We start from the raw sequence: 21,233 nt of genomic DNA, 5'->3' as shown, positions 1-21,233 counted from the left end.
ACTTGCTGGGGCATCACACTGAACGGCTCGGTCGCAGTGGTGCACGGCTCGGTCGCAGTGGTGCGCGGCTCGGTCACAGTGGTGCACGGCTCGGTCACAGTGGTGCGCGGCTCGGTCGCAGTGGTGCGCGGCTCGGTCGCAGTGGTGCGCGGCTCGGTCGCAGTGGTGCGCGGCTCGGTCGCAGTGGTGCGCGGCTCGGTCGCAGTGGTGCGCGGCTCGGTCGCAGTGGCGCGCGGCTCGGTCGCAGTGGCGCACGGCTCGGTCGCAGTGGCGCACGGCTCGGTCGCAGTGGCGCACGGCTCGGTCGCAGTGGCGCACGGCTCGGTCGCAGTGGCGCACGGCTCGGTCGCAGTGGCGCACGGCTCGGTCGCAGTGGCGCACGGCTCGGTCGCAGTGGCGCACGGCTCGGTCGCAGTGGCGCACGGCTCGGTCGCAGTGGTGCACGGCTCGGTCACAGTGGTGGGAGTACATTTAACCTGTGATGTTTGGCACCTCTACCAGTGGAACCTCATCCCGCTTCTTACCATAGTTACATAGTTAATACGGTTAAAAAAAAGACACATGTCCATCAAGTTCAACCAAGGAGGGGATGGATACAGGGAAGGGGGAGGGGTGATAGGTTCTATACATATGCATTTATATTATTTTGCTCTAAGAACTTGTCTAGGCCGGTTTTGAAGCCCTCTACTGTTTTTACTGTGACCAGATCCTGTGGTAGACTGTTCCACAGATTCACAGTTCAAATTGGGCCATAGATATGCCTACCTGGTTTGGTTGCTATCATTTTTCCAATTCCCCCTTATCCAACGTCCAGCTGCATATGTCGGCTCCCCTTCTGCTGTCCAGACCCAATTAGAACCTGTTTGTGTTAACTGCACAACCTTTCAACAACCTAAGAGCCTTCACACCCAATAAAATAGCTGTACCCTCAAAATGTGTCACCATTTAGGGTGTTAAGACCCAAAATCTCTCTTTCTCTCTCTCTCTCTCTCTCTCTCTCTCTCTCTCTCTCTATATATATATATATATATATATATCCTATAAATTGATCAACATCACAATCCAGTAGAGAGACAATTCTTTATTGCACAAATGTAATAAAATTATTTATATAAAATCACATATATCACTGGTTACTATACAGACAAAGAAACAACAACCAGGGGATTGCACAGGGTACTGGTAAAAAAAGCCACAATAGTTACACACCGGAATGCAGTGTGATAACATAGAAGAGTATTAGATTACATTGTACTCTGGCTCCATCTGCTGGCTACACACAATAATGCATATAGAGTAATGAAAGTGCTTTATGCATTTCTGTGACTACCTATAGCCTTTACAAAAAAGCAAAAAAAAAAAAAAAAAAAACACCAAGAAGGCCAAAAAGAGAAATTTTTGCAAAAAATAAATTTTTTAGGGAAAACACAGTATCCTTGGGACCCCCTGGGCTGCCCGACACGTGTTTCACACTTCCCTGCTTCATCAGGACATGATGTTACTGACAACTGGGGCTACTTATATACCCCCTGTGTCCCCTTACACCAATCACATGCCAAGTTCATGTATTCACACCTGTACAAGATCATTGTGAAATTCTCCTGCTGTAATTAGACACAAAATGGAGGCCAGCACATGTCAAACTTCTGCCGGCTCCCGGTCTACATGTCAGAGGCCCCTTCCTTCTTCCCAGTGGCACCTGCACTATACCAGAGCCTATAGCCCATATATACCATTGGAATCCTATCAGGCCCCAAAAATATGGCATCTGCTCCGGCCTGCATCAATATATATAACGCCGCCCATGCTAGCCACATGACCTCATGTGAAGCAGTATCTAAACTCCTCAAAGATGGCCGCCTTGGCAAAGTTGTCTAATCAGTTCTCCAGAAATACCACCTCGCGGCCCATCAGTCTTATGTAACCAACCAACCATCTTCATGGTTCCTTAAAACCTTCACCACAATACCACTGCCCACCCCACCACCCTTTTATATTTTTCGTCTTGCCTCTCCCCTCTCTTATCTGCATACTTCCTTTGTCTTCTCTTTTATGTTTTTAAAGTAAACCAGATGGTCAAGGGCAGACTAGTTGGACCAAGTGGTTTTTTCCTTTTTAATTTACAATGTTTTCTAAGTAGTACTCCGCCTTAGGCTGGGTTGACACTACGTTTTTTTTTTCATCTGTTTTTGCAAAAAGTATGAAAACCGGAAGAATGCATTTGTGTGCATCTGTTTTGATCTCTTTTTCCATCGACTTCCATTAGAAAAAGAAAAAAAACGAATCAAAATGCATCCCTTTTTTTTTTTAACGTCCACAAAAATAAGGCAGCTACGTTTTTGTGTACGTAAAAAAAAAACGGATGTGTTGTGATCTGTTTTTTTAAATAATGGAAGTCAGGGGAAAAACTGATCAAAACGGATGCACACAAATGCATCAGTTTTTTGGAAAATCGGATGAAAAAAAACGGATTGCAAAACAGCAGTGTGAACCCAGCCTGATACGTCATTCTCACTGAAATTTTTACTTCACCTTAGAAACAGATTATGGGGTGTCAGCGCTTTGTGGGATGAGGCTGGGAGGATTCTTTTTTATATATATATATATATATATATATATATATATATATATATATATACACATATATTTATATATATATATATATATATATATATATATATATATATATATATACAGTATATATATATATATATATATGTATTTTTTGTTTCCTCCCTCCCCCCTGGCATAGTTCTCTGTCCGGTATGGCGCTGTACGTACCGCGTTACGCTGTCCATGATTACTCAGCTACCGATGTGAATAACAAAGTCGGTGATGCAGGTGACCTCAATGACCAAGGCTCCGGGCACAATCCGCAGCACCTTACAGCGTATCTTATCTATTTTATAGAAAACACTTCACCTTGCCAACAGAGTAATACAAGAGATCATCACTTTCGGATCTGTAAGTGATCTGTTTGCTTACGCTGCTGATAACGGCGCGAGCGCAGGTCGTGCCACCTTTTACAGCGCCGGTGAGGAGTAAACACACACGATTATTCCACATCTACTAATGTGCCTGAACCATCTGTGCCGGCCGCTTACTCTCACCTCCTAACATCTTCTCACATTATCTCAGACACTAGCGGCTAAGTCAGGTTGTGTCCACATGACACCGAAGACTGCAGCATTTGTGACGCGTCCGGCTCGTCTCATACAGTATACAGCGCTTTCACCATACATGACTGATCTGAGATGATGCACAGATTAATGAAATTGTTATGGCCCCGCAAATGCTTTAAGCCGTAAATGTAATATATGCTGTAAAAACGCAGCGTATTTACTACACGTTGTATGGATCTGTCATAGGGAGATTTGATCAGTCGGAGCCTGGGTGTTCAGACCTCCACTGGTCGCTAGAATGAGTAGAGAGAAGCACTAAGCTGGGCGCTTCTCTGCCTGGCTCGCTGCAGAAGGTGGATTTTATAGTAAGTCCGCATCCAACTTCTGCAGGCGCTGGGAATCGAGCACCAAACATTCGAGTTCAGAGAACTTTGCTGAACCCGAACAATTTGACAGGTCTGCTCTACACTATAGTAACCCATCTCCTGAAAAGAAGAGAGCAGTGAACCAGGGCTAAGGGCCGTATTCTGCTAGATCGGCGCTCGCTTACAGAGCCTATTACATGGCTGGAGGATTGTGCAGCAAGAGCTGTGTGTGTGTGTATGTATATATATATATATATATATATATATTTATTTATTTATTGTCATGGCTGCGCTGCACCCACTCTCCATATATATATATATGGAGATGTCTGTGCAGCCCTTGCTCAGCCTCTCCTATCTTGTTCTAGCCTTCTGAACACCCAGACCCCGACTATGTAGCTATAACATGTCAAAGGTTTGTTAAACTGAAAGTGAGACTTTGATGCAAGATGGCCGAGCTGTGATTGGTTGCTTTGTGGTAAATGAATAAATCTTGCATTTTGCCCTTTTCCTGCAGTTATACTTGAGTTGGTGTTTGGCAGACGGGGGCCATACTTGTTACATAGATAGGACAGCATGTTATCTGTGTATATGGCTGTGAAGATGCACAATCCCTCTAAGCGCACTATTATATGCAGCTTTTAGATCTCAGTATATAACGTGATTGTGTTTGCCTTGCTTTGTACTGTAACATGTTATACGGCTTTGTCACAGGTCAATGTACATTGTCCCTATCTGCAACACTACATATAGAAGTAGATCAGAGAGAATGGCGAACACTTCACAGGTCCACACTGCGTTTTTGCAATCTGTTTTTTTTTTCATCCATTTTATGTAAAAAAATAAACGGGTGCTTTTGTGTAAATCAGTTTTTCCACTGACTTCCATAACAAAAAAAAAAGGATCAAAAAACGGATCTAAACGCTTCTGTATTTTTCTAGCGTACACAAAAATGTGGTTGGCCACTTTTTTTGAACAAAAAAAAAAAAAGTTAAACGTCACGATCCGTTTTTTTTATCCTTTTTTTTATTATAATGAAAGTCAGTGGAAAAACGGATCAAAACTGATGTATACAAATGCACCCGGTTTTCTTTTTTTGCATAAAACGGATTGCAAAAGCGTCGTGTGAACCCAGCCGCAGGCGTTTTCTATAAGGTGTCACTGCTTTTCTGAATAACTATGATTCTTGCATCGACCCCGACTGTATTTGCATTGAACATGAATACAGATACACACTCTATGTAATCCTCTCACCTTGACATTGTGCATACACATCAGATTGCCACAGTTGTCCAGGTACTGCTTTAGGTCGCTATCCTGGTGAAACCAAAACATTGCGATTAGGGACACAACAGATAAACCTGCACCTCACAGGGAGCATCAAAACCTGATATATATATCCACCAAGGGGAACGGCTTGTATGCGAGTTATCATATAGATTATCAGAAAATAATAGTCAAGCATTGGGCTGAACCATGGGGAAGATACTGTCATACTATACAGCTGTATTATGCAACACAGTGCTGCTATATAAGTCATAGGTGTCCATTTACTAACATGCTCCCCTAGCGTATGCCATCCGTATCCACCGCTCACCTGATGGGTGGGGGGAGGGCATCGGAGGTGGTTAAGGCGGGAAGGAGTTTTACGGCTGGAAGCAGGCATAAACCCGGCAAAAACACAGGAAGTCCCCGTCCTCTGTGCGCTCACAAACATGGCTTGGTATTTATTGACAGCCATTCCTGAGCTCACATGGAGTATGACAAGTCTTCACTTCACAAGTGTACAGCTGCTGCACATCCACATTCAGTAGCAGAGAATCCTGGGGGGTGCTCGCATTGTATGGTCAGCTCTCCTGTCACACAGCACCAAAACTGGATTGTTGCATAACAAAGGGCACTGTCTCCTGATAAGCTGCAATGTTGATAATATAATTATCCTAAGGTAATTCCCCTCGGCTGATATACAACCTGCATGATGTACAGGTGTCTCTCCTTGTGTCAGCTCACAGAGGACAGGGACTTCCTGTGTTTGGTCTCTTTATTTTTTTGAACAGAGAAAAGACCAAATATCAGCACGGAGGGAGCATGGAGAACAGTGTGGCCGGATGTATAATGTTGATTTAAACATAGAAAACTTAATAGAAAAATAAAAACTGCTTGCCATCACAACCCTTGTTGAGTTATTTAAAAAAAAAATCCCATGACAGGTACACTTTAATTTTTTATTAGGCTGTAGTGAAATGGTTTCCCACTATAGTAAATGACAGCATATCACTAGAATATATCATTGTTTACTGATGATATACAGTTTTTGGGGTTGAAGTTTTGTCCAAAAGATAATGTGTGAACATAGCCTTACAATGAAAGGACTTAGTAAGGGTCCCGGAAGTCAGACGCCACTGATCATAATGTTATGGCATATCAGCTTAAATGGGGTATTCAGATGGACATACGATCCAACACATCCTTAGCCAGCTCACAATATTTCTTCACAGACTTATAATGGAGAGCGCTGCGCATGCGTCTTTGCTGTCACATGGTACAGCCACCTATTAATGCCAGGAGCCATCTTTATGTTATAGCAGAATTAGGAATACAAAAATATTTCATACTTACTAGGTACTCGAAGACTAACGTTAGAGAATACTCTGTGTGGATGATGTCATGTAGTGTTACAATATTCACATGTTTCAGGTTCTTCAGAAGGGAAACTGGAAGATAGAAATGACGCAAAGTTTAAATACCATTAAAGGACCTCAAATTAAAAGAAGTTAAAGGGGTACTTCAGCAAAAATCTTTTTCTTTCAAATCAACTGGTTTCAGAACGTTATTTAAATTTGTAATTTACTTCTGTTTAGAAATCTCCAGTCTTCCAGTACTTATCAGCTGCTGTAGGTCCTGCAGGAAGTGGTGTATTCTTTCCAGTCTGACACAGTGCTCTGTGCTGCCACCTCTGTCCATCTCAGGAAATGTCCAGAGCAGCAGCAAAATATCTTTAAAAAAAAAAGAAAACCTCTCCTGCTCTGGACAGTTCCTAACATGGACAGAGGAGGCAGCAGAGAGATGAGCAGACTGGAAAGAATACACCACTTCCTGCAGGACATACAGAAGCTGATAAGTACTGGAAGACTGGGGTTTTCTAAACAGAAATAAATTAAAAATTTATATCACTTCCTGAAACCAGTTGATTTAAAAGATAACCCCTTTAAATAGAGCAGGTTCATACACAGTAATTTGGACAGTGCTTTTAGCCAAAAGTGGGAGTGGAAAAAGAAAAACTATATGGAAAGATTTGCACCCGTTCTGGACCCATATGGCTAAAAATACTGACCAAACTGGGGACAAAATACTGACAAAAATAACATGTGTGAACCCAGCCATAAGCTATAAACTTATGTTTAACTAACACAGTACCACCCCAAACCGGTTTATTGTTATGTAACCTGTATATTGGTATATTATATGCATAGCTGTGACATTATGTAACAGATTTTAGGAGAGCTGCATATCTAGGACATATTGTTTCCTACTGTAGGATATTATCCTTGTTATATGTTGTCCTATAGGATGTCAGAAACAGCAACGTAAGTAACTAAACATGGTGGCCATGCTGGTTGCAACATTAGAAAAAAAAATGAAATGAGATGTGACTACATATAACGTTTGGGCTATGCTCCCACTTTGGGAACATAATGAGACAAGGCATTCGTCTCGTAACAGACGGCCGCTAATAATGATCATGTATTATTATATTACTATATCTGAGAGGGAACATAGCCTTAGTGACTTTATAGGAAAGGACAACCAAAAAATTTACAGGTGAAACTTTCATGGTCTTTAAGGGTATGTTCACATGTCCCCCTGCCCATGAAGCGCCGGGTTATAGGCTCTCTAGTTTCCCCTGAATTCCAATGATGTCACGACTCCGGGGAAAATGCCAACCCCCCTAAAGGATTGCCTGCTCAGCCAATCAGTGACTGTAGTGGTGTCCCGTCCCAGTGGCTGACTGGCTGAGTGGCCTCTCCATCAACCAGGTAGTGACATGCGGGGTGTCCTTGGAGCAGAAATCTAGCACTGGAGAGGTACAGGGAGAGGTGAGTAGTGTTTGTTTATTATGTTCCCCCTGCCCTTGTCGGATGAAATTTTTTTTACAATGGCCGGACTTCTCTTTTAAGGTGTCGTCTACACTAAAGATGAGTGAACTTCTAGCACATTCAGGTTCGTCTGAGGCCGAACTCTCAGCATTTTATTACCGGTGGATGAGGAAGTTGGATGCAGCCCTAGGGAGTCCTGGAAAACATGGATATAGCCTGTGGCCTATGGCTGTATCCGTGTTTTCCAGGCAGCCTTACAGCTGCATCCAACTTCTTCAGCCACCGGTAATCAAATCAGACAAACCTGAATGTGCTAGAAGTTCGCTCATCTCTAGTCTACAAGCACTATAATATGTCAAACATAAGGGGGAGATTTATCAAACATGGTGTAGAGTGGAACTGGCTCAGTTGCCCCTAGCAACCAATCAGATTCCACCTTTCATTTTCCAAAGAGTCTGTGAGGAATGAAAGGTGGAATCTGATTGGTTGCTAGGGGCAACTGAGCCAGTTTCACTTTACACCATGTTTGATAAATCTCACCATAGTTTATATTTTCTTATATATGTATTGTCATATGATATAGCTTTTAAAAAAATAATCAAGGCTGTAAGGTTAGCGCACAATCACTATGTGTAAGCTATACAATGAGAAAACAGGAATGGTAGAGCCGCTAGTAAGTGAATCAGGATGAGTATCGGCCTTCTGTAATCCTCACCTACCTTCTCTGATTGCCGTGCATGGGGCTCCTTCTTCATGCTCCAATCTGATTTCCTTTAGGGCTACTAAATTATCTGTGAGCTTGCTCCGTCCCTTGAAGACTGTGGCATAAGTCCCCTAAAGCCGAGATAAGAGTCAGATGCTGATGGACTTATGGCTGGATGAGTTCTATGAACATATCATGCGGCACAATATATTGCTCAAGTGTCGCTACAATGATAGAGACGAGTACTAGCCAGGGACGAGGATGGAATAATAAGAGGGGGAGGCTAGTTTACTCTTACTACCCTGCCTTCCATTCTAAATATCCGCCACTTCTAGTGTGGCCAGGGGTTACGGTTTTGGTTTTGTCCTGTGAAAAAAACGACAAATTTTCTAAGGACGATCAGACGCTTCAATAATTCTGGCGGTTTGGAAAACTAAAAGGTTAATGTGCAGGGTTGTTGAAAACCAGTCAGTCAGAGGGTCCCATTCCACAGGCCGATGGGGGCCCAATCAATAATGTAAACGAGCGCCGATCTGCTAGATCGGCGCTCGTTTACTGTGCCTATTCCACGGCTCAATAATTGTTTAGCGAGGGCTGCAGGGACATCGTTACCGAACATCGTTAAACATCATACATTACCTAACCATGTTGCAGGGCTTCTCCTGCACTCCTCTTCCTCCCTGTCCCACACGCAGCAGCAGCTTCGGTGCGGCCTGTCTGAGCTGACAGACCGCTCAGCCAATCACTGGCCGCGGCAGTCCTGGCCAGTGATTGGCTGAGCGGTCTGTCAGCTAACAGGCCACTGCGAAGCTGCTGCTGCAAGCGGGGTCGGGAGGAAGAAGGAGCGCAGGAGAAGCCCTGCAACATGGTTAGGCAATGTATGGTGTTTATAGAATCGTCGGTCGCCCGCCGCGCGTCGCTATTCCACGCAGATGATTTTAGGTTTGAACCTAAATGAACGATGAGCTGATGACACGCTGATCATCGGCGGATCATTCTCTCTATTTCACGAAGAGAAATTCGGCCGAATCGGGGACCCGCATCACGCTGCTTCGGTCCCCAGCCACTTCCTGGTCTATGATGCGGCTTGACACGTGATGTTTTAATCCTGCTCAGCCAATCAGCAGCTCTAGCGGGGTCCCGTCTCTGCCGTCACATCTCAATCCGAGTCATAGACCAGGAAGTGGCCGGAAACCGTAGCAGCGCGATGCAGGAGCCAGTGCTGGAACCAGGGAGATAAGTGAACAACACTGCTTTCATCCACCCCTTCCCCGGCCATAGTGACAAAAAGACCTCCTACCTGGAGTACCCCTTTAAGTAAATTTGCATGTTGACGTACTGGGAGCTTCCAGAAACATTCATTATACTGAGGACCCACATGGTTAGACACACATCACCAACTTTTCATGTTGGATTTTAAAATGGATCAACCCCCCCCCCCCAGCTGTATTATGTAACATGTACGGGAAGACATTATCACATGGGGGGATATGGACAGCTCATTGTTATCTAACCAGCAGGCATCAAGATTCCTCTGTTTTCCTTCTTAGCAAAAAAGATCGATGTTGCTTCATCCTTAAAAATGTCAGCGGACTTGACAAATCCATACAAATCTATATCTATATGTGGAGTGTAAATCTGCACAGAACTGATTCATTCCTGCATCTAGAATAGATATAAATGTCATTCACTTCATGTAACCAAATGGCTGTGGTCACACACAGTATTTCCGGAACTGATGGTAAATTTATAATGGAAAGATTTGCCAAGTTTCTGTGTTTTCAGCCCATTCCTGGTTTTGGTATAAAAAAGACTGAGAGAAATACTGTGTGTGAACACAGCCAAAGTGTTAAAGGGTGGAGAAAAGACGGCAAGTAATTTAACACTAGAGAAAGAGCAGGGACTTGTCCTCACCTCTCCTAGTTTATCCAGCTTCACGTATGTTTCCAGTTTTCCAAATCCAATATCTGACTGTAAACAACATACAGATTAGTATCATATATCCATTAGTAACATAAGAAAATACATTGTGCTGATCTAATAAAACGCAGGGCAGGATGTTAATAAAGGGGCACTCAGGCAAAAATATTTTTCTTTTGAATCAACGGGTTTCAGTAAGTTAAATAAATTCGTAATTCACTTGTATTTAAAAATCTTATATCATTTAGTGCTTATCAGCTGCTGTATGTCCTGCAGGAAGTGGTGTATTCTTTCCAGCGTGACACAGTGCTCTCTGCTGCCACCTCTGTCCATGTCAGGAACTGTCCAGAACAGGAGAGGTTTTCTATGGGGAGATACTCCTGCTCTGGACAGAGGTGGCAGCAGAGAGCACTGTTTCAGACTGAAGATTTTTTCGCTGGCGTACCCCTTTAAGGCCCTGTTACACTAAACGATTATTGGCCTTACTTGGCTGCATACTGGCCTAATTGTTTAGTGTAATAGCGCATGTTGAAAGGCAACGATCAGCTGATATGCACATCATGGCCTTTCTACATGTCTGCTGTGCGTCGCTCAGTGTAATAGGAGCAGGGGCAGCAGACCACCGCTAACTTCAATGGGCAGCCCTCTCTCTGTGTGAATGCAGGCAACAATTGAAAAAGCGTTTGTGTGTTGTTGATTGTATCTTTTGAGCAGACCATGAAATAATTGTTAATCACTCGCTAATCTTTCATGGTATGTACACATGGTTGCTTCCTTATTATTATATATTTCATATACTAGAGTATATTATATATTTCATATACTAGAGTATACAATCATAACTAACGAAAAATCGATTTGTCTAATAGGTCCCTTAGGATCATTTGGGCGTCCCTTCCCGCTGCTCCCTGCTTGCTGTCTGTGTGCATAATAGCACAGACAGCGAGCGGGGAAGGAGGGTCAGGGCTCCCTTCCCCCCGGATTATCGTTGTGTGTAAGAGGCCTTTGGCTGTAGACATCAATATCTATAATGTACTGGGCAAATAAACACTTCAGTTTTTTTTTCTCATGTTTATGCATACGAAAATAAGTGTTGATGACATTTCATCCCGAGATCTGGTGATCAAACAGGCTAGATACAGAGGGGTGAATAAGACCCAATGTTATCACCTCATTATCTCTAATAAGCAAGGAGTTAGTGGCAGAATGACAGGTATATTGTGCTGCCTGACCAAGATAAACAGCTTGCACACAGGAAATTCTAAGGGCCCTATTACAGGGGACGATTATCGTGCGAAAATTCGTTATATCGTTCGAATTTAAACGATAATCATTCTGTGTAATTGCAGGCAACATTCGAAAAATCGCTTGTGTGTTGTTGCTTGTTGGTTAAGATCTGAACCTAAAATTATCGTTAATCGTTCGCTGTAATTCCACGTTCGTTCACTAAGTTCCGCATTTGTTCACTAATCGTTCAGTGTAATTGCACATTGTTCATTGTTTTCCTGGGATCAGAAGGAATAAACCATCATAGTAACGATCGTAACTAACGACCATTGTTCTGTGTAATATGGTGAACGATTTCAGGTTAACAATAAACAATCTTGTTTGCAATCGTTTATTGTTAATCGTTAAAAATCGTTCCGTGTAATAGGACCCTAAGAAATGATATAAAGCCGTGTACGGACGCAAACCAGTGCTGATCAGCGAGATTGCCACTTGCTTGCAGTGACTTTACAAGGCATGATAAATAACCCAGTTGGGCCACACGAACGATCACTGTATCGTTCATGTAACCACTAAAATTCTGTTTACAGAGAGATGTGCGGCCAATAACGAAAAATGTTACCGTCATACAAAAGAGCAAATCGGTTCCCAAATTTTTTCTCACTCGTTGGCTGATTGCTGGCCCTTTAACACAGGACAATTATTGTCTGAATGAGCGTTTCTAGGGTGGGCTGCAGATGTCATTGTGAAGAGAGGGCTGGGGGCTGCCAGTGAAGAGAGGGCTGGGGGCTTCACATAAGGAGAGGGCTGGGGGCTTCCAGTGAAGAGAGGACAGGGGGCTGCCAGTGAAGAGAGGGGAGGGGGCTTCCAGTGAAGAGAGGGATGGGGGCTTACAGTGAAGAGAGGGCTGGCGACTTCCCGTGAAGAGAGGGCTGGGGACTTCCCGTGAAGAGAGGGCTGGGGACTTCCCGTGAAGAGAGGGGAGGGGGCTTCCAGTGAAGAGAGGGATGGGGGCTTACAGTGAAGAGAGGGCTGGCGACTTCCCGTGAAGAGAGGGGAGGGGGCTTCCAGTGAAGAGAGGGCTGGGGACTTCCCGTGAAGAGAGGGCTGGGGACTTCCCGTGAAGAGAGGGCTGGGGGCTTCCAGTGAAGAGAGGGCTGGGGGCTTCCCGTGAAGAGAGGGATGGGGGCTGCCAGTGAAGAGAGGGCTGGGGGCTGCCAGCGAAGAGAGGGGAGGGGGTTTCCAGTGAAGAGAGAGCTGGGGGTTTCCAGTGAAGAGAGGGCAGGGGGCTTCCAGAGAAGAGAGGGCAGGGGGCTTCCAGAGAAGAGAGGGCTGGGGGCTTCCAGAGAAGAGAGGGCAGGGGGCTTCACATAAGGAGAGGGCTGGGGGCTGCCAGTAAAGACCACCACAGGGAGTAAATACAGCTTCACACAAATCAAGTTCTATGTTATTCTAAAAGAAAAAAAAGTTAAGGCTCCTTTTCAATACCAGTATGACGTGAAGAAGGAAAGGTAAGTACTGAAATGAGATCTTTAACTATGAAATACAAATTGTTTGCACTAACCAAGGATGCTCTTCTCGACATTCGACTTTCTTGCTTTGGAAAATCGTCTGGACTATTAATTTGCAGTTTGTCAAGTAGCTCTGGTGGTAACCGCAGGTCCATGGGGAGAGAGAACGGTTTACCCACGTGCTGTTGGGGAGATACAGGTATGTTAGGACACTTAAAAAAATACATGAAAACCACGATAACCGACTACTAAGGAGCTTTGCAGTAAGTACAGAGGTCTGTTCTAGAAAGGTTCCGAAGGTTGAATAAACTGATCTGGGTTCCAGCCACCACTGCGGAAGTTAGGGATACTGGGTGAAGCATGCATGCTGGCTACAGCTGTCTGGCTAACTGCACTTAACATGTCATAGAGACATGCCAAAAGTTTTAAATGGTCCAGGTCTGAATGTTCAGACCCTGACCGATCACAAGAACGAGGTGGGAGAAGACATTCTTATCCTGGATCTGTGTAACGTGACCAATTGGACTCATAAAGTCTATCGGCCCAATTGTTTTCACTGACACAGAGCAGCGCTGTCTTCTTCTGGTTCTTTCTCGCGATCGGTCAGGGTCTAAACACTCAGACCTGGACCAATCTAAACTTTTGGGTTTTTTTTAAATGACAGTGGCACTGTGGTTAGACCCAGTCTGATAATGGGTCTAACCACACAGAATGCATCTTCTTGCCAGTTCCCAACAAGGTTTGCTCTTGTGTCCCAATATGGATGACATATGGCAGCCGTCATTGTACCATTAATAAATATGACAGGTAACACAATATGACTGCAACACGTACAGATTGTTCTGATGAATGGAACAGATTTCCATCAGCTGGAACTGGTTCTAGCACCGATCAGTCATTTAAGTTCATGTTTATATCAGTATTTGCCTCTCTGTGTCATCAATACGTTGGCATCCTGTCAGAATACGTTGCATAGACCGCTAGTGACTAGATTCTAGTTTTGAACAAATAGAAAGGACCAACAGCATCCAAATGATGCTACATTGAGGGAACCACTATGGCAGCAAAGACACATCAGCAAACACACAAGTACAGAACGTAATAAAATATTGGATTTTCCCCATTCCCAAACCTTTTAATCATAGCATAAGCCAGCTATGGTATAGAATCATCGACCACGTCCCCCCTCTCAAACGTGGCGGCGATAGACAGAAAATACTTAAATGCAAAGAAGCCAAATGGATCTACACTTTGGATACACTGTCCACGAAGGGACTCAGTATGTACATTAGAAGGAGTTTTAGAACTTTTTGTGGATTCTTTTTGAAATTTTCAGGATTGGACCTTTGGACTAATACGTATTCCACCATCTGTCGTGGTGGTAACTCAGGTCTGCGATGAAACATACAGTTTATTTTGTTTGGAGTCAGGTAATTTGGCTCCGCTACTTACCATTTATTACATCTTGTCTGTTTAGTACAAGTGTCTGAGGGACACAGGGCACTGGAGGGACACTGAGCATCCCTCTGCCATCATCCTCTCCAGCAGCCACAGCCCGCACAGCTCCGGGAGTCGGGGCGTGACATCACCATGTTATCCAGGAAGTGACATCACCATGTTATCCAGGAAGTGACATCACCATTTTATCCAGGAAGTGAAGCCTTGATACAGTAGTAAGTGCAGGGAAAAAATATTGGGGATTTGTATAACTTTTCGGGGGCAATATAATATGTTAATAAAAATTTTCGCCAGACTTCTCCTTTAAAGCGACTCTGTACCCACAATCTGACCCCCAAACCCCTTGTACCTTCGGATAGCTGGTTTTAATCCAAGATCTCTCCTGGGGTCCGTTCGGCAGGGGACGCAGTTATTGTCATAAAAACAACTTTTAATCCTGCAGCCCTGTGTCTAACGGCCGGGGCTTACATTTGTATATGCATTAGGCTGGCACAACCTCTCCTTCCCTCCTCCCCACCCTCCTTATCATTAGGAATGATCCAGGAACATTTACTGCTGTTTCAGCTTTGCACAGGTGTATTAACGATCCAGCCCATGTTCATTATGCACAAAGCTGGGGAATAGGAAGCAATCTGCCTGGAGCATTCCTAATGATAAGGGACAGAGAGGTGGTGCCAGCCTAATGCATATACTAATGTAAGCCCCGGCCGTTAGAAATTTTTTTTATATTTGCTTGTACTATTATACCATTCTTCATGCATGCACACAATAGAAATCTATTTGCTTCATTTTGCAAAAAAGAAAAAAATTCCTTTGCAAATGCCTCCTTCTCTGCATCTGTAACTGACAGGTTATAATACAGAGGCTCCTTTATGTATTTCCAGGTGTTGCTATGACAACATCATGGTATTATCCCGTAGGATCATTCACAGGAAATGCATCTGCACTGGCATTTTATTAATAAAGTTGCTGTATTTACAACAACAAAAAAACCTTTGGCTCAGAGACTGCGCCACCAGCCTCCCCTCACCACCGGCGATTCGGTAATATAAAAAAACCAAAGTGATGCAACTGATGGTACATTACTAAGGGCTCCTTTACAGTGACAGATTTTTGGCTGCGGACTGCTGCAAAGGAGAACCGATCAGTCAGATTCGCGCTCTTTTGCAGTGCCTTTACATGGCACAATTTATTGAGCGGCTGGGCTGCACGAATGATCTTTGTATTGTTTGTGCGGCCATGGAAACTGACAGCACAGATGTGCATATATCCGTTTTGTCAGTTTCCAGACCACACATTCAGTGCATACATACCTTCTGCACTGCTGTATGATCCGGCATCTTGCTCTTTGGCCGTTGCTGTGTCTTCAGACTGCCGCCCGCATCCGCCGGCTGTCAATCATTCTGGAGAAGACAGCAGTGTGACGATACAGCGACATGAAGATACTGTGGCACAGATCAGGACCGGAAAAGAAGAGTAGGATACCGAATCATGGAGCAGCACACTAGGTATGTAGGTACTGCTGTGTTATCTGGACACTGACAAAACAGATATATGCATATCTGTGCAGCCAGCTTCCGGTTGCTATTGGCCGCTATCGTTCCTCTCTCACTGCCGCTGCTATTACACACTGCGGCAGCAAGCAGGCCGGGGAGGCAGCGGGGAGCTGGGGGGGGGGGGGCTACCCGGGTGATGACTAGATTGTCCGGGCAGCCCATAGTAGATAGCAGCGGTCTGCTGCCACCTCTCCTATTCCACGGGGCGAAGTGTCCTCCATTTATGATCTGATCCTGGGCTTTTATTCAATAATTAAAATGAAAAACCTGGTCCTGAACCTTAAAGAGGTAGTACAGTAAAAAAAAAATTCTAATGGTGCCAGAGATTTGTGATTTACGTCTATTAAAACATCTCCAGTCTTCCAGTACTTATCACCTGCTGTATGTCCTGGAGGAAATGGTGTATTCTTTCCAGTCTATATTTACCACTACAAAAAAACCCTAAAGTTTCAAAAACACCCCCCTACACACACACTAATAGTGCTCCATCTCTACATGTAATAGCAACAGCAACGTCATCAGGAGAATGTTTTTCTCTTATGTTTTGTACCCCAGGCTTTGGCCTGTGCGTTTAGTGGTAATTATATTAGTTTTGTAACCCCTAACCCGCCTGTGAGAGGGGTGTGTTATATGTTCTGTTCAGTCTGCCACAGTGCTCTCTGCTGCCACCTCTGTCCATGTCAGGAACTGTCCAGAGCAGGAGAAGTTTTCTATGGGGATTTGCTGCTGTTCTGGACAGTTCCTGACATGGACAGAGGTGGCAGCAGAGAGCACTGTGTCAGACTGCAGAGAATACACCACTTCCTGCAGGACATACAGCAGCTGATAAATACTGGAAGACTTTAGATTTTTTAATAGATGTAAATTACAAATCTATACAACTTTCTGACATCAGTTCATCTGAAAGTTGTTTTTTTTTGTTTTTGTTTTTGTGCTGAACTACCCCTTTAAAAGCACATAAATCATGGGTTATAATAATTCACCTGTGACCACCATACTTATTCCCTGTCAGCAATCACGTTTAGTATACATACAATAAAAAGGATATATTATACCACTGAGTTCAAATTAGCATGCTAAAGCGCATTGTGCTTCTCTGCAAGAATTAAGCCTGAGACGAGGCCTATTAAAAATCAATGGCGTTTCATGTCATCCTATATTTTAATAGAATCCCCTGTGGTCCTGCCGGGCCATGAACTGGGTCTAATTAAAGGAAACTCCAGAGCCCGGAAGACGAGAGAAGAGCCAAGAAGATTCTCGTGATTCCTGGCATCCAATGGCGTATCTGTGCATAGTGCGCCATCTCACCATGGCCTGATGCCTGGGGGCAATCTGCTCCACCTGCCAAAGCGCTCATAGAAAATCATACTAGACAGTTGTCTCAATTACATCTTTTCTGTATCCTGAAGCTACCTAGAAGTCTACAATAAAGTACTGTATCTGTATGTGGCTGATGGAAACCGGGAGTATTCCCATCTCAGCTAATATCGGTAGACTTCTAGGACTCGCAAAGTTACCAAACGGGTCTCCTCCTCCTGATATGCTGCTCTTTCCTTTCCATTGCTGACAGCTGACTGTCTAGGTTAGGCTGGGTTCACACTCTGTTTTTTGCAGTCCGTTTTTTGTAAAAAAAAAAAATTTATAAAAAAACTATTGCATTTATGTGCGTCCGTTTTGATCCAATTCTCCATTTACTTTTGTGATAAAAACAGATTTTTTTTTAGCGTAAAGAAAAACATGATCGATCACATTTTTGTGTAAATTAAAAACAGGATGCATTTTGATCCGTTTTTTCCATTGACTTCCATTTTTAAAAAAACGGATCAAAATGCATCCTGTTTTTAGTTTAAAACGGGAGTACCCAAAGCCTCTGTCATTCTTCCGAAGCTCTCCCGGCAGCCGAGCGTCTCTGAGCTTCTCCGATGAGACGCCCGGCTGCTCAGGAGAGCTTCAGGGTTCCCCGGCCCAGTCAGTGTACGTCACACTGCCTGCGCGGGGAATGGGAGAGGAGGTGCACGGAGGCCGGGAACGGGCCCCAGGTGAGTTAACTGTTTGTTTTTTAATTTAGCTTCAGTTAACCCCTGCCTGACCGCAGGGGTTAACATATAAAGCGAACCCTTGACAATCTTCTTAAAAAGTCAGAGGTCGTCTTATACGCCCAGTCGCCTTATACGCCGGAAAATACGGTATATCAGTTCAGATGAGAAAACATTTTCAAAAACCGAGCTCCATCCACTCTTGGCTTACATGCTCAGCACATTTTATTTTCCATGTATAATACTTTGGCTCTGTTCACATGAGCGGGGCTGTGCCAGCATACTAGCGCAAACTTTTACACAGTATCGGAGCTCCCGACATCATCCTTAATCCTGATGCTGGGAGCTCCCAGGTCCAGTTGGCAGAACTCTGACCGTGTATGCAGAGCCGTATTAACTTTTGCTGCTGCCCTAGGCACTAAACCTGAAGACGCTCCATCTTCACACACCGATTGGCCATACCAGGCCTGACCAATACCACCATACCCCCCACCCCCCTGGAAAAGACACCAGATTTACTGGCAAGTCTGAACAGGAGGTGAGAGACTAAAAAAATAAAAACAAAAAAAAATGTTTTTTCTTTCCACCTGCTCCCTGGTGCTGCCCCCCTGCAAGGTGCTGCCCTAGGCACCAGACCACGGGTGCCTAGTGGTAAATACAGCCCTGCGTGTATGGACGGAATTCTACAGACGTGTGAATGACCCCTTACTTAACCCCTTAGGGACCAAGCCTGTTTGGGCCTTAATGACCAGGCTCATTTTTCAAAATCTGACCTGTCTCACTTTATGCGCTTATAGCTCAGTGATGCTTTAACGTATGCTAGCGATTCTGAGATTGTTTTTTCGTAACATATGGTACTTTATGTTAGTGGCAAAATTTGGTCACTGTCTGGTGTGTTTTTTGTGAAAAACATCAAAATATAATGAAAAATTTGAAAATTTTGCACTTTACGAACTTTGAAATTCTTTGCTTCTAAAAAAAAAAAAGGCACATGACAAAAATTAGTTAGTAAGTCACATTATCAATATGTCCTCTTTATTCTGGCTTCATTTCGTAAACATATTTCACTTTTTTAGGGTGTTACGGGGCTTAGAAATGTATCAGCAAATTATCAAATTTTCATGAAATTTCCAAAACTGATTTTTTTAGGGACCAGTTCTTTTTTTAAGTTGATTTAGGAGGCTTGTATACTGGAAACCCCCATAAGTGACCCCATTTTGGAAACTAGACACCTTAAAGAATTAATCTAGGGGTATAATGAGCATTTTAACCCTACAGGGGCTGGAGGAAAGTATTCACAATTAGGCCGGAAAAAAATGGAAAATAGAATTTTTCCAATAATATATTTGTTAAGATTAAAGTATCTCATTTTCATAATAAACATGAGAGAAAATGCACCCCAAATTATGTAATGCAGGTTCTCCTGAGTAGAACGGTACCCCATATGTGGGCATAAACCACTGTATGGGCACACAGCAGGCCTCAGAAGGAAGGGAGCACCTATTAGCATTTCCAGTTCAGATTTTGCTGAAGAAATTTCTGAGCGCCAGGTGCGTTTGCAGAGCCCCTGTAGTGTCAGCAGAATAGAACCCCCCCAAAAGTCACCCCATTTTGGAAAGTGCACCCCTCAAAGAATTCATCTTGGGGTGTGGTGACCATTTTGACCCCACAGGTATTAGAGGAAAGTATTCAAAAGAAGACAGTAAAAATGAAAAAATAGAATTTTTCCAATAATATGTTTGTTTAGTTTGAAATTTCTCAATTTCACGAGGAACAGGGGAGAAAACTCACCCCAATATATGTAACGCAGGTACTCCTGAGTAGAACGATACCCCATATGTGGGCATAAACCACTGTGTGGGCACACAGCGGGGCTCAGAAGGGAAGGAGCGCCAATTAGCATTTCCAGTTCAGATTTTGCTGAAGAAATTTCTGAGCGCCAGGTGCGTTTGCAGAGCCCCTGTAGTGTCAGCAGAATAGAACCCCCCCAAAAGTCACCCCATTTTGGAAAGTACACCCATCAAAGAATACATCTTGGGGTGTGGTGACCATTTTGACCCCACAGGTAATAGAGGAAAGTATTCAAAAGAAGACAGTAAAAATGAAAAAATAGAATTTTTCCAATAACATGTTTGTTTAGTTTGAAATTTCTCAATTTCACGAGAAACAGGGGAGAAAATTCACCCCAATATATGTAACGCAGGTACTCCTGAGTAGAATGATACCCCATATGTGGGCATAAACCACTGTGTGGGCACACAGCGGGCCACAGAAGGAAGGGAGCGCCAAGCATTTTCAGTGCATGATTTTCCTGAAGAAGTTTCTGAGCGCCAGGTGCGTTTGCAGTGCCCCTGTAATGTCTACAGAATAGAACCCTCCCCCCCAAAATCACCCCATTTTGGAAAGTACACCCCTCAAGGAATTTATCTTGGGGTGTGGTGAGCATTTTGACCCCACAGGTATTGGAGGAAAGCATTCAAAACTAGACTGTAAAAATGAAAAAAATTGAATTTTTTCAATAACATGTTTGTTTAGTTTGAAATTTCTCAATTTCACTAGGAACAAGGGAGAAAAAGCACCCCAAAACTTGTAACGGAGGTTCTCCTGAGTACAATGGTACCCCATATGTGGGCATAAACCACTGTATGGGCACACAGCAGGGCTCAGAAGAGAAGGAGTGTCATTTTAGTTACAGGCAATATGTGGGTGTTTACTGGTTATCTGGGGTGGTAATAGACAATCTCAGGGTGTTTACTGGCTATCTGAGGTGGCAGCAGGCAATCTGGTGGGGTTATGGGCAATCTGGGGTGGTTACGAGCAGTCTGTGCCAATCTGGGGTGGTTACGGTCAATCTGGGGTGGTTACGGTCAATCTGGGGTGGTTACGGTCAATCTGGGGTGGTCACAGGCAATCTGGGGTGGTTACGGGCAATCTGGGGTGGTTACTGGCTGTATGGGGTGGTTATGGGCAATCTTGGGGTGTTTACTGGCTATCTAGGGGTGGTTACTGGCTATCTGGGGTGGTGATGGGCAATCTGATGGTGTTCACTGACTATCTGGGGTGGTGACGGGCAATCTGGTGGTGTTCACTGACTATCTGGGGTTGCAACGGGCAATCTGGGGTGGTGACGGAAAATCTGGGGTGGTGACGGGAAATCTGGGGTGGTTGCGAGCAATCTGTGGTGGTTACAGGCAATTTGGGGTAGTTACAGGCAGTCTGTGGCAATCTGGGGTGGTTA

The 21,233-nt window shown here is 44.1% G+C and overlaps 1 protein-coding gene across 4 annotated transcripts in view; it reads right to left on the bottom strand.

Moving 5' to 3' along the window:
• Nucleotides 1–21,233, bottom strand: part of CDK18 (cyclin dependent kinase 18) — a 105,942-nt gene that overhangs the window by 14,664 nt on the left and 70,045 nt on the right. For all 4 annotated transcript variants that reach the window (XM_069944640.1, XM_069944641.1, XM_069944639.1 and 1 more), the window contains exons 4-8: nucleotides 12,999–13,127; nucleotides 10,202–10,258; nucleotides 8,304–8,418; nucleotides 6,107–6,201; nucleotides 4,742–4,804 (exon numbers count right to left, since the gene is read on the bottom strand). In XM_069944640.1, coding sequence (XP_069800741.1) covers nucleotides 4,742–4,804; nucleotides 6,107–6,201; nucleotides 8,304–8,418; nucleotides 10,202–10,258; nucleotides 12,999–13,127 — 459 coding nt within the window. The remainder of the gene's footprint in view (nucleotides 1–4,741; nucleotides 4,805–6,106; nucleotides 6,202–8,303; nucleotides 8,419–10,201; nucleotides 10,259–12,998; nucleotides 13,128–21,233) is intronic.

This window comes from Dendropsophus ebraccatus, chromosome 11, assembly GCF_027789765.1.
Source record: "Dendropsophus ebraccatus isolate aDenEbr1 chromosome 11, aDenEbr1.pat, whole genome shotgun sequence".
NCBI lineage: Eukaryota > Metazoa > Chordata > Amphibia > Anura > Hylidae > Dendropsophus > Dendropsophus ebraccatus.
Note: the sequence above shows the minus strand (reverse complement) of the source record. Positions and strands in the feature narration are given on the sequence as shown.